This window comes from Homalodisca vitripennis, chromosome 3, assembly GCF_021130785.1.
Source record: "Homalodisca vitripennis isolate AUS2020 chromosome 3, UT_GWSS_2.1, whole genome shotgun sequence".
NCBI lineage: Eukaryota > Metazoa > Arthropoda > Insecta > Hemiptera > Cicadellidae > Homalodisca > Homalodisca vitripennis.
This window is the reverse complement of record NC_060209.1, coordinates 165,728,159-165,755,380: the sequence shown is the minus strand read 5'-3', so window position 1 is coordinate 165,755,380 and position 27,222 is coordinate 165,728,159. Positions and strand designations below refer to the sequence as shown.

The following is a 27,222-nucleotide window of genomic DNA, read 5'->3' as shown; positions in this document are numbered from 1 at the left end:
GTAAACAGTGGTGAAGTGGGTTTCATAGTGACTTGCTAAAAGTGTCTATTTCACGTCTTCTTGTCAAGTAGTTAATGTCGGGGGAAATAGCCAGAACTAGTACCTGGCAGTAGATAAAAAAATCAATATTCATTGTTTATTTGTTTTCTGTTCCCTGTTTACTAATCTGGAAATAATCCTTCAACAGTTACTTTATATGATCGACTGTCAGCGGAAGAATCTTGAATCTAATTAATCTCGTCCTCCTCCAGCTGGTCCAAGATAGGCCCGCCGCACCTTTCACTGTGGAGACTTCTATTGCCAATTATTGTACACTCCCTTTTCAATTAATTTGGGCCTCGAGCTATGTATAGTGAGCCTTATAAAGATAATAAATATCGTTTACGCCCTAGCTCTTTTTAGAGCCATCAGAAGTACTAAAATAACAACAGCTGCAAACTTATTCATTTTAAGTCACTCGTGATGTATAGACACACAATTCACCTCCGTGTGGAAACAGTAATACATTAATATCTATCTCGCGGAAACTGGAATGGGCTGTTGGCAGCACTGCTTGAGGGATCATTGGTGGAATAAGTGGTTCCTCGAGTATTGCTCAATGGTGCAACATAATTGAAGTTTTCTGTTTGAGAGAATACGGAATACCTCAAGGTTCAACTTTAAACCGTTAGATTTTTTTAAAGCAAACTTTTAACCGTCCACCAGCAAGTGCTTCTTTATTAGAGGTTCGAATTGCAGGTAAAAAATTCGTGCAAATTAAATTAATTAAAATTAAATAAAAAAAAATTAAATTAAGTGCATTTTTACAAAATTAAAACATTGTTGTGAAAAACGTGTACCGTAGTCAACTTTGACTGAACATTCGATATTACTGTTTATAAATATAGGATTACCAATTATATTTGAACTTTGGTTCTATTTTTAATTTTCTGTTACTGTTATGTTGTTGATACATGTTTTAGTGTCTAGAGGTTATATTTTCTTAGCTAGGCTATAGAAACCAGAAATACGTGGGGTGCGTGAGGGGAGCGAGTTCGTGTACAGGCCAGGGCCAGGTGCTAGGATATCGTCAGCTGCTTCCAACCCATTCCTTCCTTCCTTCCTATTATATTTTTGTCCTTGTGATGTCCTTGGCAGTAAAGTTTAGAATTAAATTACAACCTGGAACCTTCTTGCTTTTAGATTTTAGATAAATATTTTTTAAATCATGACATTTCCCAATTTATTGAATATTGGTGTTGTAATAGGTATCTAACGTTATACAATTCGACTTAAAAATATTTATTCGAGGATGCTGTCATGAATTTGCTGCTGTCACGATTTATGCCACATACAGATTTCTTTCTTCGTAGTTTTAAAGATTTGGCTTGCTTTTTGGAAATTATATTACGAGTTAAAACATTCCACCATCGTTATACAGAAATATCAAATATGTTGCTGTCTTTGCCAACATAAAATCAACTCTACAATTATCTATTAATTAGTAGCTGGCTGCCTTCTTAAGAATATGAGGTCAAACTATTTTACAAATTTTCGTAAAATACCGTACGAAATTATTTGAAGATAGTACAGAGGTTTTCTTTGGATTTAAAAGGTTAATGAAGCTTATTATGTCATGAATGATTGAAAAGTAAGTTACACCCCTCATCAACCTTTTTGTTATTTTAGATATGTGAAATCTGTTTTTGGCAATCATACTAGCTACATAGGGATAGTTAATTACACAAATATGATAGTTTTCTAAAAAGATAGTTACTAAAAATGTTCAAATAGTACTTATAATCCTGTAACATGTCATTTTGAAGGCCTTGGTTAGGAAATAAAAAATACACTTAAAGAATTGAAATCGGACCACACTAAAATAAAAGGCAGCCCTAAACATAATTGAGCTTTATTGTGATTCATGACGTTCTCAAATAAAAAAAACTCATATTTTAAATGTCCAAGAAACTCAATTATTAAAAGTGTACACACAACTCTGAATAAAACTAAACTAAACTCACTAAGCACTCCATATTTGGTGACTGAATAAACCAGACCTCTCAAGGTAACTGTTAGAAATTTGGGAAAACCTCTCATAAACTGGTTAAGTTAAGATTAAGAAAAGATTAAATCTTGTAAGATTAAGAAATTTCCATCTTGTAACTTAAAAAGATTAAGTTACAAGATTGAAATTTTGTATATAATACTTATCAAAACTAATGAAAAAATAAATAAAAATTTCAAATCAAGTTACTTATTAAAAGTAAATTACCGAAGAATGCGCGCAAGGTATGATTTCCTGAAGAAAATAATATTTCGGCATGAAAGAAATATGTTTGTGTAGAGGGTGTTGTAACTGTTGTAAACCATTAACATGTACTATAAATAAAGTGTAGCTTCTCCCTAAAGTTTGCACGTTTTCAGTGATGTTGATAGATGATAAAGTTATAGAGCTTACTTACTCTTGGAATACTTCTTCCTTTTAAAATAAATATATTACCTACCTGGGAATCGAACCGGTGATTGAAGGTTAGCCCTCCGGCCGGAGGCCTGCCTTATTTGTTCGTTACGGAAGTACTGTCTTCATTTACGTAACTGGTTTTTAATAAAACGAAAAATAACTGAAACTAGTCCTATCTTCAGTCAAATGTCTTCTGAGTTTTCGCATTATCAAATAAGACAATTCTCACACGTCATTATGACATTGTAAGCGAAATAATATAAGATGAGATTGTAGCAAGTTAATAAAATAGTGTCTTTATATTTTAAAAAAATTAAAAAAAAACTATTGTGAGACATTATAGTAACTAATGTTGTTTTCCAATAGAAACGTAATGCATATAAATAAGAAAGTTATAGATTGCGCTTGAAGATAATACGAAGATAGTTAAAAGTAATATTTAAGAACAAACCCACTACACGAACAATGACGTCTTTCTTTACTGCGTTACTAGTGTGTCTAATTAGGTTATCTTCGATTATATTAACACATAAAATGTTTTCTTCTTGATAAGCTGCCCGTGAATAAAGATTCGATTTTTCCAACTGACACAGAATTTCATCCGAAATCTGTTGAATTGTGTCAGCACATGCGATAGTCATAAATAGTGTTAAAAAATAAATAGACACAAGAGGTCAGAGACAATGATAATAAACATCAAGGGATGAAATACAAATCGTTGGGGGCGCCCTTGTGCAAACAACTGAATTTCTGAAAGAATCTTGTTTAAAGGCATCCATCCGTGTTCAGACAAAGAACTTTAACCATTTGCCCACCCTCAATTACATAAGAGTGTAGTCAAATACCTTTCTTCCAATCAGAGACATGAATGTTTTCTCAATAACAAACAGTGATTGAATACTTTAAAAGCTTTATGGTACAAACAAATACCAAATAAAGATTTTACAATATCTGATAAGTTATTAATAATGAATCATTCGTGAAAACTCTTTCCTTTATCCACAAAAAATACAATTTTGTATGGATTTATAGTTTTATGCGTTTGTTTAATCGAATAGAAAAATTAATTGGGCAACTATTGGGTTTTCAAATTTTGTTTAAGAATTAGATAAAATTTAAATTCGAACGACCATTACACATTATACTGCATACCGCAATCTCTTGAGCAGTAGGTTTCGGTACATTGTTTGGAGGTTGTGGTAATAATTCCCGAGTTAAACAGTCCCATTCATTAACCAAAATAGTAATTGGGCAACTGAAACCACGTTCGTATAATGCTTAAATATTTCTTGCTTATCTAAAGATATGCAATAGAAGGAACTATTGAAGAAGTTATTCTTCCAATAGGATATAAAATCATAAGAGGCAGTTGAAGGACCAATTTCTGTAAAGGAGGTACTATCATTGTAATTTAAGGCAGGATTTTTTTGTGTCTCCACATTTTAAATAATATATTTTACTGGAAGAGCATCATAATCTTATCATCACTTTCATCACTGCACTAAAAGGTAATATTAGTTATCTATTTGTTATCTATTTGAACGATTCTTGGGTGAGTGCGTTAAATGGCCCGCATGAGGGTTTTGTAACGTAATGTCCCTGTCCAACGACAACTTAATTCTCTGGTACAGTTTTTGCTGCAGGCCGTGGAACTCTTTCCTTGATAACATGAAAGCAGATAAGATAACTGCGTTTCTATCGGGCGGGTTTGTTCGCGGCGTGCGTCGAGATTAGTGTTGTTTATAGTGGCGATGTCATCAGTGTGAATCGGATAGGTATGTTGGTTTATGGTTTAAAAGTAGTATATATTTTATTTTATTAAGTTGTATCATAAGGGACTGCTTTAGTTGTATAGCTTTTTCATTTTGTTTTGACTCTGAGTCTTAAGTGGAACTGTTAATACTGATTCCGCTTCAATAAATAAAGACCATTTCATTACTTTCTAGTAAAACATTTTACTCGTAAAAAGCTATAAAAGGAAACCCTTTTCAGCAAGTTGTTTCCTTGTTGTGAGCATTGTGTAAATTGGTTATCAAGAAATACAACTTCCGCAGATTTAAATGCCTTCTACATGTATTTTTTAAGCTTAATCAAAATCTAAGAAAAAGATTCGCCTCGAGATCGTTTCGAGCATTGTGTAAATTGGTTATTAGGAAATACAACTTCTGCAGAGTTAAATGCCTTCTACATGTATGTTTAATCTTAATCAAAAATCTAAGAAAGAGATTCGCCCCCAGATCGTTTTAAAGGTTATTGATAGATAACTAGTAATAAAAATAACATTCCGCAGACTCTCTAACTTTGGACCTCCATTGAAAAAGTAACGTGAAATAGATTCATTAATTAATTTCAACCATTCGTTCCCTGATTCTTTTAGAAGACGATTATTGCATGAAATCCAGTTTATCATGGTTGTGTGACATGTGTTTTGAACTTTTTAATAAAAAATAAGATTTTCTAATGTTAAAGCGAAAAATCTGATTCAATGACACAGAGGGAGTGCTAGAAATAAGATATCCATCCTCTAATAGATAAAGAAATGGTTCTAGAAAATAAAATGTATAAAATCACTTTTATAATCCGACATAAGATGTATCGCTGGCAAATCCGTATCAGAAGTTCCAATCGAAATCTTTTTATCTGCATGAACTATACCAGATATTTGAAAGTCATAGGTCCTCTAAATGTACAGAGAGGGCAATCTTCTTTTAAGCCTTATTCTGCCCTTTTATTAAGCCTTATATGGTCCACTGGCCTTTGCGAGGATCTTATCAAACGGAATAAGGGGGGGAGTCGATTTATTACAAGATCGATGATAGTGATAAAAAGTACAATTGTCACAGACAGGATTTGAATCTGCGCTATCTCCAACTCCGCCAAAAGTCCCACGTCCTAGACCTCTTGACCATCGGCACTCCCAAGTTAATCATATACGAGCATTTTAAACGTTTTGTGGATGAGAAGTGTAATAGAAAATGAATTATCTCGATCGAGAAGCAGTGGCGGAGAAGAAGAGATCGGAGAGAGAAAGAGACGGCTCCTGCGCTTGTGGTGACCCGGACCTTCTAGTGTTTGTAGGTCACCAATCATCGGCGCTACTCTTCTTCCATCCTCTTCCCTTCTCCGGTCTGCTGGTGATCGATTTACTCTCCATTACCTCCACAGTTTCCCACTGGAAGTTCCACTGAAGTCACGCTTGAGTGAAAGCGTGTACATTACCCGATGACAACCTTCACTTTTTCTAGGATACTATCTGGCATGAACAGAGATAGAGTGACAATTCTTCTAATTTAGTTTTTGAGCTACTGAAGGCCGACCGGTCTACACAAGGCTACTTTCTACAGAATATCTATTATTTTCCATAGTACATATTTAATTATTGATCCAATTAGATTGTGATTTATTGTTGTCTCTGCATAAAAGCTCCTGATCACGGATCATCCATGTTCAAAATTCAACCTTCAATAGTTCAATAAAGAAGCATTTTATAGTCAAGAGTCGTGAACATTGATGTTTCATTATCCTTTCAATACAACTTCGCTTTTGTAATCACCATAATTCAATATACAGTTTATTTAAACATCTTTAGTACAAAAAGGAGTTTTTTTTTTTATGACATGATCGTATAAAAAATAATTAAGGAAAAAATGCCTGCAAGATTAATATTTCTTTTAAAAGCTCGCCCAGATTCCTCATCGAATGCTCGGACTTAACCTGTTCCCGAAATACGCTTATCCTTGAATTTGCGAACACCCTACTTAGGGGCCTGGCGAGCCGAAGGCGAGTTTAGCCTTATGCGCTCAGTGTCATAGCTAACATCGAAATCTTCCGGTTCACACCGCGAGAGTATTAATTGTTAAGGATATGTTTAAAGACGGTGTAAACCAGAAGACTTTGATGTTAGTACATAGTTTACAGCAATTTTCTTTATTGTGATAAACACTATAGTTACATAGAGTAAGCCACTCAGGTAATTGCCTCACTGTGGATGTTATAGTGAGTTATAGTGACCCGAGTGAGTGACGGGTATCACAACAGTATTATGATCCGATCTGTTTATGTGCCGGCCGTAAATCTGCAGCGAGTTGCCGGTGCGCATGCGCAGTGGCTACGGTGTGGAGTGCGCCTGCGCCTCGCTCGCCGTGCCACACCGCGCCGCGCCGCTATAAACAGGCGCAATAAACATTATTTATACGCGGTCGACAAATGGGGCCGCGACCCATCCATTGTGGCTGGCACCTGCTCGCGCTCGCCACACACTCAACTCTCGCTCGGCTGCCTACTTAGCACCTCGTTTGTGGTGGTGGCGGTTCTCGGTCGTCATCGCAGATTGATAACTGGGGCTGTTACCAACATCTGCGCTTTCATCAAGAAAATTTTTATATTTTTAATACTGTCCCCAATATACATTTATTACATGTCCCCGATACGGTTTGTAGTAGAATGTTGATTGTTTTAAGTGTGCAAGTCTAAAAATTCAAATCAAGTTTTAAATGTTTGTTAACAATACAAAATGCATAGAACATTGTCATAATCGTATACGTGTTATATTTATACAAACTATATTACGTATAATATTATTTACACATGCCGTTTCAAATTTAATTAAATCCCAAAAAATCACTTAACATGTCTATTGAAAAATACAATTTATAAACTTACACCGTCAAAGACAAGCCTCCCAAGAATTCCCCCATGGTATAACATTATCTGTTCATGAGATAATATTATTTAGGCCTTTTTTATATTGAAAGGGTTTTACTAGTTTTTTATATAGTCTGGTAGAGCATTAAAAGCATTTTGGCCCAAGATTTGTGGTTTTTTTAAGAATTCAAGATTGATATAGGATGTTATAAAATCTGACATTTAAAGAATTGTCATAATTTAAAATTGTGTAAAGTGTAAAGAATACATATCTCTCCTACATCCAGCGTAAAATAATCTTTTCTTTATGCAAACCGCACAAGACACTGTTGATCATAAGTTTGCATTACAGCCATGACTCTTTGTGGACAATATTATAATGATCTTTAATTTAAAGTTGATCTTCGTTATTAAAGAGAATTCGTTATTGTTTTTATTATAATTCTCGAAATGTTGCTTAAGAATCGCCACCACCTCTCTCCCCTAGTACGAGTTTTTTTAGTTAATATTTCAATTTTTTGTTCTATAATCTTTACATTTTAGAGGGAAATGTAATTTCTAATGTCAATGTTTAAAATTTAAGTCTCTCAACACATATTTAAATATTTTTAAGAGACATCCATGAATAACAACATCAAAGCAGAATAGTCATCATTATTAAGATTCTTAACCCCAGAGATATTAAAGAGTTATTGAGTGGATATGGGCTTAGAACTGATCTTTATAATCATTTCAGTTCGGATTATTTAACATTCCAAAGTTTTTTAAACTTACTAACATATTGATGTTGCTGTTTGGTTCTGTATTTCATTTTTTAGTTATACGACAAAGTATGTTTAAATACCAACCGATACAAACAGCCACGATAACTGCAATTTGTTATAAAGCTAGATTCCAGTTAGTGGACGGTTCTGTCTCTCTTTGTGTTAAAGTTTCCTAGTCACGATGAGAGAGCCACGGTACTAGCTGCCGAGTGTGTTGGTACCAAAATGGATTGTCCAATTCGGCAGTGGTTGCGCAAGACAGCATTGCGCAATTCCACTGTACAGTCGAGGCGACGCGATGCGACGTTCAGTAGGGAAACTGTCACGACCTTGAAGTGGCCATGCACTGTTTGATAACCCTGTACCAATTAGGACAAGCTCACCAAACCGTCTGATAAGATATCGCTGATTGTGGTCATTTGTCATCCGCTTCACCCTCGACCTCGGCGCCTATCTTCACCAATTGTTTTCTCTTTGAAACCATAGATAACCGATTTGTTGTTTCTGGAAGGGTTATTTTCTGCTGCCTTTGGAGAAAACCAAACAGTAATCGTTTGTATATGCCCGCTGCGAGATAAGCGTGTAAATACATAACAAGTCAAAGATAGTCAACTGTTATCGTTTCCTAACACTTGCACAACGGGTTTTTTGTTTGTTTTATTTCTTTCACGCAACGTGTTTACTGTAAATCTAGCTTGTGTCCTTCTCTGATATTTTTACAAGTTTTTATTTCCCCAATGGATACATCGGTGTATCAAGGGATGACGTGTTATTTTGTTGAACTGCAAGGAATCTTTGATTGCATACGATGGGGCTGGAGACGCAACTCGCAACGATGACCAGAACCTCTCCTTCACGATGGACATAGTTAAGTCCATATTTTGATTCTCCATCCATAGCATGTAATAATTCAAGAAAATTTTGATAGCAATTACAGTATTCAGTATTTATAAAAAAAAACGTATTTTCCTTTCATTCGAACGTATTTAAAGTTTTTATTTTTTTAGAGAGAATAAATAAATCATTCTGTGAAGCAAATTCTACCAGTCTACTGTAATACTTTAGATTGTTTTTGTCATCCTTTGCTATTTTAACCGAAATGTCTCATTAATTGCACTAAACTGAGCTTAGAACATGTTCGTTCAATCATTGAGTTATAGCTTCTAGATAATTTGCAACTAATATTGTAATAACCAGGTATTCACACTCTTACATTTTTCTAAATTTGCCGTACATCGTCGCCAAAGATATCATAACATATCATATGACGTCATATTGAAAGTGATATGAGTGTAGTACGTTGAACGCAAACGAATTTATCTCTCATTTATGATGTCCAAATGATTATTATATATAATTACCTAAGTTCCATTATAAACTGTATAACGCATTAAAAAATTCATCTTTATTTATACAGAAAAAAACTAAGAGATATAAATACGAAGTTTATGGCAAACATCTATTTCCAAAAGTTGCTTATTATTAAAAGTCAAACCACATCCAGACACCGTTCCTCTCCCATCTCAAACTTAAAATATTCAAATGCATACATTTCACATTAGAGAGGATTATAAGACACTTTTTGTGACAAAAGAAATTGAATGGGATAACTCTTCTTTGAGATATTACAGTATTTTGTAGTATTTTGTGATTACGGTTTAGTTTTCGCCAAAGAGAATCTAGATTAATACCTTTTAATTTGATAAGCCACAAGGGTTACTTTGCTATTTGAAGTTTACGGCGGGAGGAAGGGGGTTAACTTTTAATGTAAACGACTTTCCTTCACGGAAGTAGATGTTTGCCGCAAAACTGCTTTCTTTTTTGGTTTTTTTGTCACAAAGATGCAAGTTTGTAACTCACCTTGTATAGCTTTGATTGTGGAGACCCTAGTAAATCCCTCTCTTAGAGTAAATGAATGACAAGTTTAAAGTTTAATTGATAAATGATACATTTTTTAGTTTTATATTTATGGTTGTCATGGTTACAGGTAACTATCGTTGGGAGATAGAAATGCCTTGCTGCAGTATCCAGCCGAGTCGGCTATGTAAGTTTTATTTTCTTATGTTTGTTATATTTGTTTTAGTTCATACTCATGGTTAATAAAAATGTTGATTGACCATAACTCTTTCGGTGTTTTATTTAATGTTACTTCATTTTATCGATGTTCTCGAACTGACATTTTGATGTTTTTTCTTCCATACATGTTAATTGTAATTCGTATTTGGAGATAGATATTTTAATAATTTGTGTGAATTTATGTTTATGTATGTTAATTTGTGTCGTTGATGCACTTATTGAGTTTCCGTTTTGTTAATTTTATACCTCTTTTATTTTGACGCGGCTGGGAACACATAAGCAGCTGTAAATATATTATTTTAGTGTTAATCAATGCTTAGTCTGTCTAAGGTTTTGTATTTCCGTTCAGGTAAGCTCTTTTAAAAAATCGAAACTCAATGGACTTAAAGCATGCTCTATTGAATGTTCTAGATTTGTTGCCTTAAGGCTTTGGACATGTGTGGTGATACAGTGTAATATTTGAGTGTGCGTTAGGTAGATCAACAAAATAATCCAGTCGCAATCCTGGAATGCCTCCTGAAAATAGAAGCTATGAAAGGAAGTACTATCGCCCAATTTAAAACAACCTAAGAGTGTCCAGTGGAAAGCAAAATGTTTGTGTATTAAAAGTAATAACGAGTTATTTAAATCCTTAATTTCTTCACCAAGAATCAGCCGTTATTGATCACTAAACGATATGTTTAAATCTGCCAGGATCTTCATGCTATTTAGAAATATACTTTCATTAAATAGTTCATGATACAGATCAAGCGTTTCAATAATGTACAACGACAAATTAGGAAAACTGTTCATTAATTTTACACTCAATACAATAGTTTTCATTATAGAAAGATATAATATCAGTTATTAATATAATAATCAGTTATTAAATAGTGTCGTTAAGGGATTAAGGACGACTCACCAAACACGTTTTCTTGCAACCCGTCAATGCAATCTTTATCAAATTTATTTCACTGTCAATCTTAATTCCTAATTTCTTACTACTGTAGTGAAATCTGATTATTAAACGTATATTTCATTTATAATGAATCTTAGATACTATAACGTTACGATTCTAAAGGGTAAAACAAAGCAATACCATTTCATCCAGAGTAATGGATATATCTCCTTATCCATATTCGATTGTTAAATTAAGACAAATATTTTTAACACATTATTTCACACAGTAATGCGTGACGATGGTTGTATGATAAGACTTATGCTTGATTTATTCTTAAACCATGGAGTGTGGTCTACTTATTTTGGAGACGACATGTCTCTCATATCTGTTCAAATAAAAAAAAGCGTATACCATACAATTATGCACGAGACGATGTTTATTTTCAATGAGCTCCGAGTTGGGGAGATATGTTACAATATTTGGTGCAAAGGATAAAATATTCATTGCAGGGCAAGATAATCTCGAGGAATGTTTCTTCACGATAGAGTCCTTGGTTAAGATAGAGTCCTCCTTCATCAAGATAGAGTCCCCGTCATCGTTTTATGTTAGTAATTCATTTTGAAATATTGTTTGTTTCTTATGTTCTGTTCTGTAATGGTGAGGCTGGTGGTCTATAACAATCTTGTGAATGTAGCTTGCATACGCAATAGTGTTAGATTCTTTAATAAGATATGTTAATGATATGTACGTATGTATGGAGCTAGTATTTGCTAGTCGATAGCGTTTCTTGCAACCTTCCCTTCAGTATTTCGATGTACACTTTGTACATATATATCTTGTACATATATAAGGCTAAGCACTACTTATCTACTTGTAGCCTTACGAGAAGTAATTTAGACCACAATGCATAGTGATACTCACAAGTAAAGAAATGACATTGATCTCACGTAATCCTCCACAGGGATCGGTCGCAACAGAAGGTTGTAACGGGTTCGCCTCCGCCCGCCCCTCCCCACCCCACCGCTGATGATGGTCTAATTGTCTCCCTCTTGTCAGCGCGTGCCCTTGATACCTTTGGCCTTTGCCGATCTGCCCTACTTCCTCGCCGCTTCTCGTCTCTTCCGCCTTCCGCGCCCCGCCGCGCCCCTCCGCCACCGTCCGGCCCCCCACATCCGTTACCTACTGGTTTCTGCTCACTGGTCTCTGGTAGAGAGAGAGAGGGCTCTCTCCTTTTCCTCAGACGGTACACCCATCTCTCGTAATGTCAGATGTCGGACAGTATATTCAAATATAAAGTATGCCAAATGTATCGTAACTAATCCCTTTGTAGTATCGGAATTAAAAAAATAACCTAACGTTGACCATAGATTAACACGTTGGTATCAAGCTGATTAACTGGGTTATCTTGAAGTCGATATTTGTCTATTGACACACTGTAGGTTCTAATACTCTTACCGTCAAAACATATTATCTACATTGCAGTTTGAATGAAGTTTTCTTTTATATTTTGTAGTTTCTGAAATCAGTACTATTCTGATATTTAACATCTTAAACTAAGGTTACTACATTGGCTAAATTGGGCAATACTGTTACGCTATATTTGATTTAAGTTATCTTAAGACACAAGGTAAGAAAAATAACCACTAATACTGTTTTATTGTGATTTTTAATGTTTGCCACATTTTCGCGACCCGAAAAGAGTGAATTTTTTACACAAGAAATAACTCTGGTCACCGGGTTGAAGATGTCTGTTTATAAATAAATTATGTAAAAGGTTCTATTCAATTGTGTATAAATCCTGTTTTCAAGTATTGATTGCATCGGTGTATTTCGTTAGACAAATGAGGCCTGAGTATCTAATGTCAAACTGTGTTATTGTATTTGAGCAGTCTTAACAACTGTCTAAATTATCTTTTGCAGTTCCTAGTGAGCAAACAGAGAATTAGTGCATTGTTAAAAAATGGTTATTTCCTTAGTGTGATTAAGAACAGGTGCAGGGCAGCATTTTCAATTAGATTCTAACAACCATAAAGCCATCTTTATTTACACTTTGTTTGTGTAGACTGTTCTATATAAACATATATACATATAACATGGATTAATTATTTGTAGCGTTCTTACAACTAAGTGCATAGCCTAATAATTTTTAACATACAGGTATCTATACAAAATTTGACATTGATATTCCTCTAATAAACGACAAGAACAAACATTTGAACCAATCGCATCGAAGGTGTCGGAGCCCAGAACCGGAACTATTCTACGCGACTAGTCTATTGGTCTTGCATTGAATCGATTTTATCAGAACAATTTTCATAAGTTTTATTGAAGAAATTTTAACATAGAATCAAGGCGAAACTCTTTGTGTACAAATCTACACAGGACGTTATGGATGGGAAGTTGGCAAACCCATTAACCAAAATTAGCTTGGTCAGTTTATACAATAAGTGGTTACTAATGATTGTCCTTTGAGACATTGAAACGACCTCAGAGGTCCATAAATGTGTCCTCCACATCAACCTTGCACGTATGACACATGTATGGAATTAATGTGAACAGAGAATTGCATACATTCTGTGAATCAAATTTTATTCAGTAAAAGTTAGTGTTCCCCTTTGAATGTAAGAGAAGAGGCCCAGCCATTTACGATTTCACTTTAATTCGAATTACTTCATAAATTCATAACGATATAAAGCCAAGTTTTTAAGTAGATCCATTGCTAGGAGCTACCACAGACTGGAAGTTCAGTACATAAGCCCATATATACATATATGTCGTAGTTCTTAATAGATTCAGACCAAATGTGATACAGAAACAGTATTTACACATAGCTTGGTTGAGTTTGTGAGCTAGTTTTAACAAATAAAACTGTTCAATATTGCGCTAGTTCACATTTTCCCACAATGTTATCTCGGATATTTCGTAACATTTATTAAAATTGACGCTTTTCTTAAAATTTCACACAATTTCAAACAAAATTTAATTTTACTTGTTTTCAATAACTCTTAAGGCTTCAAAATGGTGGCCATTTAAAGTTATAGTATATGCAATTGAGCCGTTATAAGAAAATATGTGTACAAACGTAATTTCAGATGAATTGTTACTATATCAAGTCCACGTTTCTGAAAAGTAATGTATATGTTATAAACATTATTAAGATTATATTAACATACCAACATTTAGAGTTATTGTCCTATCAGTGTTGTGCAAATTAAACATCTACACTAACAATGAATGTTCAGTTTGAAATTGAGAGATGCCGGCCACATGTGAAATCAACTTTCTTCCGACTGAGACGGAAGGGATATTGAATTGTATTTCTATTGGAATTTAATAGCCTATGTTAGTTTTAAAGTAAGTTACACTACTTTTTAATATTGTTATTTTTATTCCATATTTCTGATATACATATAGGATTTGTTCAAGAATTGCATATATTTGGTGATTAATTCTACGGTGAATCAGCACAATAAAAAATACATGAATGCGCCATACACTTATGTAAGTATTATTGGCCAATGCTAGGCCGCGGAGTGTGGAACACCCTAATGGCGTAATTCATGTAATCCCTCAAGGGTCATTAATTTAGATAAACGCCGGTATGGCAAAGCCGCCGACAAAATTGGTGTGATTAATTTATCTCAAAATTGTTATTTCGTGGGGCGTGACCCTCACGCGTCGACATTCAAATTTATTCACGACGCCGCACTCAATTGAATAGCTTTACTGAAGCGTAAGTTATACTACCGGGCATTCGAGTCGACAGACAGTCGTTAACAGGTGCAATTACAGCACCGAGAAGCTAATGTGCGTTCCTAGTACGTCTATCGTTATCGTTGAACAAGTTCAAGCGTGTGTTGAATAAAATACTGGGTTTATATTAACAGGTCTAACTAGTGAAATGATGAAAGACACGGTCTGATTTAATTAATTATATTAAATCTGGAATAATAAACTGGAGGTCAGTTAAAGAAAACTTCTAGCATTCCAATTAGTATTTCTAGAATGTATAGTACATATTTTTGAACATGGTTTTTTCATAGTTACAAGGTCCCATTGAAGATATTGTGAAAAAAAAAAAAAACAAAAAAAAAAAAAAAAAAAAAAAAAAACTATATTTATTCACCTATACACTTTAAAATCCCTTCCAACCACTTCGGGTTAACCAACTGCGTTAAAATTTCCTCTGAAAAAGTACACCCCCAATGGCTCAAACATAATTTGTATATACAAAATGTGAGGGGGCAGAAAAGTAGGAACTTATTATACAGTAGTAAAGTAGTGGATATATACAGTCCTCTAAATCGAAGACGTAGCCAGCGAGAGAGTCCAAGGAGTCCCAAATTTTCAATTTTGTTCAATTACTTTTTTAGTAAACTATTTTTGTTATAATTTAGTATTACTGACATGTACTGCTGAAAGATCGTGCTCAACAGTGAAACGTTTCAAGAACTGTTTAAGGGACAAAATGGGACCTTACTATCTGTCCATTACGGGACAATATCATTTTTGTGGACACTCCCCACCTAATTTTTTTCCTGGCTACGTTCTTCCCCGAAATAACAAGTACCAGGAAACAGGATTTTCCGGACATTTACCATCGTTCAGTGCAGAAAAATCAGTAACACAACGTTTCGAGATCTGCAATCTGATCTCTTCTTCAGGTAAATAACTAACCTAACACATAATTACAAACTAGGTTAAAATAAACAAATCGTACCAAAGCGTTATGTGGCACGCCTAAATCAGGAATCACAACCACCACGTTGTGTGTCAACTTCACTAACTCTAAAACATTAACTTAATAAAAAACTATACACAACATTAATTAATCATTAAAACTGAACTACAGAATACAGGTCACAATACGTCTGCATTCGTCTACAAACCACCTACGACTGGTTTAAACGACAGTTAAAAATAAACTTCAAACAAAGAACAAGTACCAGTTTTGTACTTGCGTACTATTAAAACAATATCCTCCAGCTCTAGTTCTCAAGCTCCTGTTGATTTATTTCACGTACCGATACACTTGGATCACGTCTCCCCTCCCACATACTAAGTAGTTATTCAAGTCCTTAGTAGTGATACAATCCTGGTAGTATGTGCTCCTTGTGGTATTGCATTCCATCCTCGGCTGTCCAACAGTCTAGATGCCGAAGACAAAAATGTCCACTTTTGAAGAACATTTTCGTGAAATAAATAGAGGAGTTTCCTGTAAGAAAGGCATCTATTTGTCAGTATTTGTTTATACAGGGTCAAAATAGAAAGGGAGCGAAATAGTTGTAAAAATATTAAATTATTAACTATTTCGTAAGTCACATATTTTAGCTTGATATACTTAAAAATTATCGCCTTACGCCGTAAATCATAGTTACAACGGTACAAAATCAGCCAGCCAGTCAGATAAAACCGACTATTTGGTTGAAAACTGCGACTTGTTCATTTTATTGGCTGATGACAATATAACTGTGTTTTCGTGTTGTGTAGGAATAAAGTACGACCTGTGAGAAAAATTATCGTTTGGTATTTTTAACCGCTCTTCATTTCGAGCTTCCCATTTAACGTAGCGTGCTAAGATATGTACAGTTTAAAGCGAAATATAATACAAACCTAGTTTCTTTTATAGAAAGGCGAAATGCTTAAGTATTTACGCCAAATTATTTTAGATACCCAAAACTTATTTTACAAGTTGAAACAAAGCCTTTTGCCAGATGTTAATTTTACACGCATTTATAATTAGATAATGACCAGCACTTAGAGGTAATAAAATAAGTTTATCTGTCAAGAGTTTTCTAAATCAGGATTCATCGGGTAGCAAGGAATTCGGTTACATCTAGGCTAAAGAAGGGGTTCCGTAACTAATTTGTTTTAGGGGAAGACAGGTTGATTTTTTGGAAATTTGTTTCAATTTTCTATTTCATGGAAAGTGTTATATGTCTCAGGATTGGCTATAAAATAAAGCAATTATAGAGTAGTAGTAGTTGAAGTGTTTCACAGCAGAGTCCAGTATGCAGCACAAGGGCGGCCGAAGTATTTACAGAGGCATTTTGGCACCGTAGCGCGACCGCTCACTAGCTTCCCGCCAAAACAAACACCTCAACATCTAATCCTACTGACTCACTTCTGGCGGCGCTGTTTGACCAGACGTGCGCCAGACATTGAGCCGAACAGTTGTAGTTGGAATTGTCTTTACCACAGAGTAGTACACGCCACAAGGGCGGCAGACGTATTTACTAAGACATTTTGACACCGCCCGCTCGCTTCCCGCCAAAACAAACACCTCAACATCTAATCCTACTGACTCACTTCTGGCGGCGCTGTTTGACCAGACGTGCGCCAGACATTGAGCCGAACAGTTGTAGTTGGAATTGTCTTATACCACAGAGTAGTACACGCCACAAGGGCGGCAGACGTATTTACTAAGACATTTTGACACCTACTCGCTCGCTTCCCGCCAAAACAAACACCTCAACATCTAATCCTACTGACTCACTTCTGGCGGCGCTGTTTGACCAGACGTGCGCCAGACATTGAGCCGAACAGTTGTAGTTGGAATTGTCTTTACCACAGACCGGTACACGCCACAAGGGCGGCAGACGTATTTACTAAGACATTTTGACACCGCTCGCTCGCTTCCCGCCAAAACAAACACCTCAACATGTAATCCTACTGACTCACTTCTGGCGGCGCTGTTTGACCAGACATTGTTGTCTGATATTGAGTCATGGAGTATTAGTTTGAACAGTTTTACGGCACAAGGATATCCTGAGTATTTACAGGGACATTTTAATACCGTGGCGTGGCGCGATCGCTCGCTGGCTTCCCGCCCAAACAAACACCTCAATATCGAATCGTACTGACTCACTTTTGGCGGCGTTGTTAGACCAGATTTTCGCTAGACGTTGAGCGGAGCCTGTTGCTTCTCTTGTACTGAATTTGTAAATAAATCAAAGCTAATGGACTGTAGGAAGAGACGTGTAATATCCTGGTCCTTAGAGGTCAACACCTCCCCTCTCTTCATTATTCTTGTTTTGGCACTTCAAGGAAGCGTGGAACAACATGTTGCTATGCGTCGCCTTGCACGTTTCCGTTACCCACCATTCCGGAATTACTGGTACCGGTAACATTTAATTAGTACAAATATCATTTGGTCTTGGATCATGGACTGTGTTACATTTTACAAGAATGCCTAGTTAAAATTATATAAGTATAGATATTCCATTACTTTAAATGGGAATTAATATTAATTCGATAAGCATTAATAATTCACATGTTCGTTTTCTAAGACGTAAGACAAAACTTCTAAATGTCCATATATCCGTTAATGAGTGGATTCGTCTTCATAGCGCGTTTTAAAATGAAATGAGTGAGATAAATAAACATTCCGATAACATCAAAAATCTCTATATCTTATCATAAACACACACATAGAACCGGTGTTTTAGACTTGCTGAGTGGGATCTTAGTGTAGTGAGATAGCGATCTACCTATCTTGTGTTTAGGTATTGAGTTCTTGCTTTCAGTGCAGATGACATAATTAGTCTGATAACAGTGTTCCAAAGCGAGTTATCAGAGTGACTGTCAGTATCGGTAGTTAAATTATCATGTACACTGGTACCTCGTATCAAACATGTCTGTACCGTCATTATTAGCGAAGCTTGTCACTTGTGAGGCTGGAAATGTTTTATTTTTCTTTCTGTCTGCGTATTCGTCTGTCTGTCCGCTCGGTATCTCGAAAACGAACTGACCTAAAGACTTGAAATGTTGCTTAAGTTTCAGTTATATAGGCAACACCGTGTTCAATGACAGTGTAATTCATAGAAATTGGCTGAGCGTTAGCGTTTAAGGGCAACCATGATGGCAGAATAAATAAAGTTGTAAACAAAGTAATATTATGATGTATTAAGATGTGGCGCGTTAACAACTGTAGTCTACCTACCGCTAAAGTACATTACATTACACATAAAACATAATCTTTTGATGACTTGGTATAAATAAAATGCGAGTAGGTAGACTTTTATTATTTAAACTCTGCAATGAAACCCAACTTAATCGACAAACTTGTAAATGTATCATGTGAATATCATCATACTTCATCTGTATACGTTATATTTTGCTTGCAACTTCATTTCTACGTAGAAAATAATGAGTTTTATAGACGTGTATGTCTAACCATGGAATTTCCTACTGTCTGTTGTGTGATTTAACCATTTCTGTTCTGTATTTCTGCATGTCTATCGTGTCCGCAGGAAATCTCTATAATAAACATAATGAGCTATAGACTGTAAGTTTTGCTCGCAACTTCAGCGAAACCTGATACGCGACACGTAGTGTGGCGTACTCCTGACCCATGGAAACAGGGTTCGTTTGATAAATGTTTTAAATTATCCTACATCTTATATTGTTATCAGACCGGATCGTATACTTTACCTTGTTTTGTGTTAAAGCAAACACCGCTGTGTCTAATAATCCTACACAAACAAGTGAAAACTAAACACAATATTGATTCGCGGTATTCACTATTAATATGAATGCCAGACTTACCGACAATATTGATAGAGCAACACAAGATTTTGTTAAAGAATAAACCCAAATGTAGACGTGTCAGTGTTAGTAATTGTTAGTAATGTGCAAACGATTGCCCGTACTGGAAGTACCAGGTCTGGCCATCAGCTCGCGCTGTGAGTTTTTGTTCCAATAAAACAACTCTGTTTTTCCTACGTTTTGTTCACTTTAGTCTTCCTTCAGTGAATCTGGTCTTCACTCACTGTACGTTCAGTATTAGTGTCGGTGAACTGGATGGAAGCCAAAGTAGTGTCTCAGTTGTTGTCAATAAACTGATCACTTAAATCGAAAAACGTATTTTCAACAGTACTTAAATAACAAGGTAGGAGTAACGCCATGTGTCGCGTAACTGGCTTCGCCGACGTTCAATGCAACGTCTCAATTATATGTATTGCTCATGTCATTATCGACAGGTAGGACGATAGACAATCATGGAGCATCCACCAACATAGAACTTATTCTTATCTATGTATAAATAAAGTTTCATGCAACATTTCAATCCTATAGGTCGGTTTGCTTTCGAATTATCATGCTGACATGTTTTAAGCTCCTGGAGTGATAGGCTTCGCTAACGCTCAGCCAAAAAGTGATCCATACGTAACAAAATTGAAACTAGTTTTACCGTGTAAACATTAAACGACACTATAAATGTTCCGTGTGCTAGCGTGTCGAATTACTTCTGGTTTAATTTATTCCAAATCGTTATTAAATATTCAACGAGCTGAAACGAGTCAGGTGGTGTTATTAATTTCCCTCAAACTGTAATTTAATTATGCGTGACACCCGCGTCACCAACCGAATGTATCCATTTCTGATAGTTTATACCATGAGTGGCGCTTTTGATGATTTACGGACTCATTTATTTTTGTTGTTTGATAGTAAACGGCGGTACAAAGTGTGATGTTGTTCAATTAAACTTATTTATATACTCATCCAAAACTATTTAGGATTCAGTAGTGAATAACATTCGTAATCCTACTTTACTTAACGCGTATACGTTAGTAAAATATGGCTAATTTGTTATTAATTAATTAAGTAATGTACTTGTAACAACATAAAGGGTTTCTTTTAGTTGGTAACATAACTTATTAAATAATACCTGCAATATCACCATATGTGTTTGGTATTACGTACATGTTGTATACGGATTAAATATATTGTTTATGGTTCATAATAAATATTAAAAATTTTTAATTACGATGTCAAGTCTATTGGTTTGTTGTTTACGAGATATCGTACGGACAGACAGAAATTAAATTTGTCTAGCCTCTCGAGTAATGTTTCGGTAACGCTCAGCCAATAAGTGAAATATGTTTAATGCCAGTAAATCGTAAAAACGAAGAATTCTAGAGTGGAATTCCAGGAATTTTACATTTTTTGGCGTGGTTGTGCTGTATGTTATATTTTGTTTATAATCTCAAAACTGTTTTTAGTTTTTAACGTTGATTGAAGCTCTTTAACTTTATTTACGAATGTTATTTAAAAAGCGCTTGAAACACTCCTTGCAATTTTAATTATTAGGTGTTACGTATAATGATTACAATAACAAATAATTACTACAATCCACGAAACTTGTAAGGTAACAGATTTTCAAACAATATTACGGAAGAGAACGCCGCGGTGTAGAAGCCACAATTATAGGTGTGACATTAACGACTCCTCTCTCGTAGAGGGTAGATTATTAACGGCGGAAGTAGATTAGAGGCGAGATGGCTGTGTTTCCGGAACAGTCGCCTCACAGTGCACTTGTTACCCCGAGTGTGACAGATGGAACAATCCTGACTACTTTGTCTTAATTCACTTCCATTATGATACCGTGTATTATTGTGGCCCTCCCTTTATATTAGAATAAGCATCACGGTAACACAAGATTGTTATTACCTTTTTATTACTTTTTCCTTGTAAAGTAATAGAAATATGTGAATGAATGATACGGCGATTAAATCGGATTGATATCTCGCAATACAATTAAAGTAAATTAATGTTATTTATTCATTAAAATTATTAAATAAACGGCGTGCCACCATATACCATTAATAATGTAATAGCTTTCATTTTTATTAGGATGATCTAAATTTGTATTTTCTTATCACACCTTTTTGTTTCATAGACACAATTAAAATAAACAAGACATATTGTAACATTGCGTTATTAGGTTCATTATTGGTGATGGATGGTCTGAATGAAAACAGTTTATGGAGATATTCCATCATTCTGTGTTGTGACAAATAGAAACGCTACGTTTCAAAGAAATGTATACACCTAATAAATGAAAAGCTCACGCACAAGTTTTTGAAACATAGTGTTTCTGTTGTAAAAACATGACTATATGTTAGATTTTCGTAATTGTATTATATGCATACATTATTGCTGTTCTTAGTAATTCTGTTGTTCTGAGAACCGGATGTGTTGCTATTAAAACATCGTAAATTCGACACTGAATTTGAGAGTTGTAGTTTAAATAGTTATCTAAATACAGCGCGTATAGAGACAGGTATTACATGGTTTCTTTAGTTGTTAGTAGTAATTAGTTGGCTCCACAAAAGGGAAAGATGGGACAAAATGAGAACGAAAGACACGATTAAAATAGACACAACACGACGCTGTATTAGGAGTATATTTCATTTTATTTTTTGTTGAGTCGTTTAGCGCCTCCAGACGTATCGTTTTTCTGTCGTGATATAAAATTGATCATCAGAGTGTCAAGTGGCTGGAGCAGAACATGATCGGTATGTTATCATGTGACGATCTGCGGTGATCTCGTGTCGGAGATGGCGATGGTGTAGCGGTGCGGGAGTCATGTTATCCGTGACACGGTGGCGTGCCGTGCCGCCTATCAGTGAAGTGATCACGGCAGCCGTGCCATCTCTGTGATAATCTCATCTCGCATCATCACATCTCCAGAGTGTTGCCGAGGGTCAGTGTTCTCAGACACAGTAGCAGCTTTAGCACAGTTCAAGACTGTGCTTTCATCTCACATCATCACATCTCCAGAGGTGTTGCCGAGGGTCAGTGTTCTCAGACACAGTAGCAGCTTTAACACAGTTCAGGACTGTGCTTTCATCTCGCATCATCACATCTCCAGAGGTGTTGCCGAGGGTCAGTGTTCTCAGACACAGTAGCAGCTTTAACACAGTTCAGGACTGTGCTTTCATCTCGCATCATCACATCTCCAGAGTGTTGCCGAGGGTCAGTGTTCTCAGGCACAGTAGCAGCTTTAACACAGTTCAGGACTGTGCTTTCATCTCGCATCATCACATCTCCAGAGGTGTTGCCGAGGGTCAGTGTTCTCAGACACAGTAGCAGCTTTAACACAGTTCAGGACTGTGCTTTCATCTCGCATCATCACATCTCCAGAGGTGTTGCCGAGGGTCAGTGTTCTCAGACACAGTAGCGGTTGCGGCACAGGTCTGGACTGTGCTTTGGGCGATGTAAAATAAGTCGGTCTTGGTTAGTATGCCCTTTAAGGTATAACTTTTAGGACTGGAATATTTAAAATAATTTTCATTATTTCACGGTAAATTATAGGAATCTGATCGAGAATGAACCTGCTTGGATAACTTGAAAGATATAGTAATAAATAAATAAAAAAACATGCCCCTCTCTGAAGTTATAATTTATGTACTGTACAAATTTAGTATTTTTATCTTCAGGCATTTTTATTCGAGGCTGGTTACAACATTTTCTAAATTTCCTACTTTTAATTCTAGCTGAGCGATTAAAATTGTTCTACTTTTTCTGCAATGAAGGAAATTATCTTAAAAGGCTATAGGTTTAAACATTTTGTTAGTCGTAAAAATTGCTTGAACCACTCTTATTTGTTTTGGAAAATGGTGTTTAATAAGATGTTATTCGTGCTTTACATCTCTGGCTCTATGTAAAAGAAACATCGCAAAAACACGAGAAAGTAATGGGAAGAATCACCAGTAGGTACATTCAGTGTATGCTACTTTATGGTTTCGCATAAATCTCAAATTCTACCGTTCGTAAATTGTGGTCTAAAGTTAATAGCCAACATAAACACTTCACAACATACCTAAATTATTTACAGCAACAGAAAGATGTCACTCAGTTGGTATAGCGATAGGGTGTGGTCTGCATAATTTGTTTAAACTTATTCCTACAGCCGTCACTTAGGTTAATGCAGTACAAATTACGTAGTTATATATAACCCACAAGTAGTCTCTAAGTAGTGTTTAAATTATTAAATAATCTAGTCCGTTCCAGGGCAGTGATGACCGAGACACCATTTGACGTAGGTGATATTTGCTAGGTCTTTTCGGAACGATGCTGATTGTCTTTTCTCTGTATAACCTATTTAAATTTATTCCAATAAGCATCACATAGATTCATACGAATTACATACTTCCCAGTCGATTCAGAACCAACAGTGTTTAACAATAAAGTAATCTCGTTCAGTCCCAGAGGCGGTGATGACTCATAGAGACCTCTTGACGCATTGACGGTCGCAATGATTGCTGTGCGGATGCTTACAAACATCGGCTCCCTGCCAACTGACATCGTCATTGACACTTGAAGTGGACGGTCAGTTCACGTCATCCTTTGGTGATGACAACGATGACTTGTGAAGCCGTGTCATCGCCGGAACATTCATGAGTCATTTCACTCGTTTGCGTTTGTTGGATTCGAGCTGGTAATAAAGTATTGTACGTTCTGTACATTTGCAATCAGGTAGGTATTTTGTGTTTAGGAAGGGAGATGTAGGAATAAATTCTTCTCCCAATAATCTTTGAGGTCTTAATGAATGAATGAATGAATAACGTTTATTCCAGCAGTTTATATGTAACATATATACATTGGTTCTTAAATGAAATAGCTATTATTATATATACAGCAGCTTATATAAGTAGAAGAAATGTAAGAAATATGTAACGAATAGCACAATAAAAATAACAATACTGGAAAGCCTACATGAGCAATATGCCTGTGCGTAGGCCTAGTTGCATCTAGCCGCCAACATAAAATTTAAATAATACGCTGGAATGTTAGTAATAGAGTAAGAATAAGGTAAAAAATATAAAGGGATATATGTCTATTGCTACTTGAATCGTGTTTTGATATCAATAATTTTGGAACTTTTATAAATTGTAAGAATTTATAATGAATTTTAAATGCACAGGAAGAATATTTCTTCAAAGTAAACTATGTATTTGTATACTTACTTTTTGTTGTTGTTTTTTACGGATGATTTTCTTAGATATATAAAAGATCCACTTCATGTTGTTTATACAGTCGTTCCGTATTGAAAAATTGACAGGAGAGAAAAAAAGCAAAATAACTGCTTAGAAATACTGACCAATGATATAAATCTCGATATAGTTTGATCTAAACATAACTTTACTGCGGTCTGGAGAATCAATGCGAAATAAGTCAGTGGCGCTGTGGTGTAAATAAGTATACAATAAAGAACAAATCCTTTGAGTTTGAGTCTATGAATGGAAAATCCCTTTCTAGAAACTGGAGAATATACCATAAGATATAACAGTTCAAAATGAAAGTAACTGTGACTAAAACTGTGTTGTCGTATTGAATATTGTGTCGCGTCAATGGTGTACAGTGACGGGTCTGTCGCGTCGCACGTCACGGTCCGCTATTTGGACAGGCGGTGTTGTGTTGTGATGCCGCTATAAACACAGGCCTGACCGCTCACGCACGTCCGTCCTGTCCTGCTCCTCACTTATTACCAGGGTGCGTGTAGCGCAGGCCATTGCTCTCATGTTTTGGGCTGAAACTTCGTGGGGTTCAATTCAGAAATTATTTTCGTCTGGTGGATATCGTACATTTCGGCCTTGAGGCCCAGTGGCGGAAGCACAAAAAGCGCAGTGAGTATGCAAATGGTGGCCAGAAGAGCGCAGGCGGCGCGGCGGAGCGCAGAGGTCCAAAACCAAACAAGGTCAGAGTGGACCGGACCCAAGGCCCGAGGTGACGCGGTATATTTACATAATGGTATTAATGCCTGTGTTGTATTGACAACACTGCTCTACTGGCTGGCAACTCTGGCTCTTATCTGTCTGTAATCGTGCACGGATCAGCGCAGCGCATTGTTGCCTCGTCTGTTATCTCAATCATGCCGTCAATTAATGCCGCCTCATTTTAGTCCTCGATTTTCCGTCACACGATTAGTTTTTCTTGATTATCCACTAAACTACTCATAAACGAAAATTCATTGTGATACTTTCAATGGACTTTCACAAATACTCAACTGTTTTTGAGTTTGGGTTAAATTGGTCAGAATGCCAAATGATTTTAGTCAGACTCAAAGTAATATATATGAGTAACATTTGATCAAAGTTGCATACAATAACTTTAACCACCTATAAGAAGAAAGAACATAAAAAAGAAGAAAGTACATTACTCAAATGGCGTTTGCTTTGATTTTAGTTAGAACAACGGATCTTTTTTTATTCTAGTACAGATCTATTTAAAATAAACTGTTTCAGTAATATATAGAATGAGGCAACTTCTCGGGAATCCAATTTAAAATTACTCTAACCCATTCATTGTAGTATTTTGTTTCTTTATCATATGATAGTACACAGAGAATTCAGGTTTTTTAGTCTTTTTTCGCTTCATATTGCATTTATAACCCCCTCCTCCCACGTAGTTGAATGTTCTGGTAAAACTTTTGAATCTATTCCCCAGCCAAATGAGTGTAATAAGTGGAACTTTCTTAGTAGTGGAGCCTTTTAATCTTAATTAAGCATTTAGTTTCAAGCTCCGCTAATAGCCATAAATTCCACAAGAACGGTGTTGTGACTTTGTGACTTTTTCAGTGTGACAATTTACAGTTTTCAGAAAATCAGTCACATTTTAGCTCGGCAAAAATAGTCCCAGTTTGGCCACACCTTTCCTGTCAAAACATTATTTGAATTAAACAATAAGCATAATTTATGTTATTATACGTTATTACTGTATATACGCTATGTTATATATGGTTAGCGCTTTTTTGTCAGAATGCTGTAACGTTACAAAATCAGGAGTCTAAAAGTCACGCTTAATAAAAGTCCGGCTTGTACATAAACTTTACTTAAATCCATAAGACTTTACGCAGTCTCAAAACTATGAGGCTTGTGTTTGCGCTACTAAATGGACAAGTAGTGCTTCTTTGTGTCATTGTAAAGATAGCCTCCTCACATACGATGTTTTTAAGGTGGTGCAGTCGATTTTCATTTAAGATAACTTCTCTGAAAACAAAAAAGTGGAACATTTCTTGATTACCCTACAAGTAATTATTATTGTATTAACAATAGAAAATTTAGGCAATATTGTAAAGGCCGGTATCGACAGTGCGAGGCTGCTCGCTGCAAATGCCTCTTGGCGAATGCTCGGCTTTGCCTCGGACTGTGGATACCGGGGTTGCTCGCTATGAGGCGTTTGCGTCACACAATGTGAGGTGAGCCGTGTGCTTGTCGATTTTAGAGCAGTGCTCAAAGGTGCCTCGCTCCGAGCTGTGCGTCAAGTGGATACCTGCGCTGTCTGCCTCGCACCGTACAAGACACAATTCTGCACTGCAAACCAACAAACCTCCACAACGAAACTGTCATCATGGATAATCATGAAATGATCAGACAATTAGGCTCTATCAATGTAATTAAATGTTCAAATCTTGCTTGGACATTCGCAAGAAATTTGGCACTTCTTCTAGGAGTCTGTTCACATATTTGAACCGATTTCGATAAATTTTTTTGACCCACCAACGGGGTTTACGTAGCTTTTTTCTGTAGTTTTTTCCTGATAGTCGTCGCCATCACAATAAAAGCAGCGGCAGCAACTTGCGCATTTCTAAAAAAAAAAACAAATTGTCCCGACTGTCTTCACTACGAATG

At 35.9% G+C, this 27,222-nt stretch overlaps 1 protein-coding gene across 2 annotated transcripts in view; it reads left to right on the top strand.

The window, feature by feature from the left end:
* LOC124357748 overlaps window positions 1-27,222 on the top strand; it is a 528,868-nt gene that overhangs the window by 413,537 nt on the left and 88,109 nt on the right. The window contains exon 4 of one of the 2 annotated variants that reach the window (XM_046809776.1): window positions 9,839-9,895. The exons of the other annotated variant lie outside the window; for it this stretch is intronic. Within the exon in view, the coding sequence (XP_046665732.1) occupies window positions 9,839-9,895 (57 nt within the window). The remainder of the gene's footprint in view (window positions 1-9,838; window positions 9,896-27,222) is intronic. 2 annotated transcript variants of the gene reach the window in all.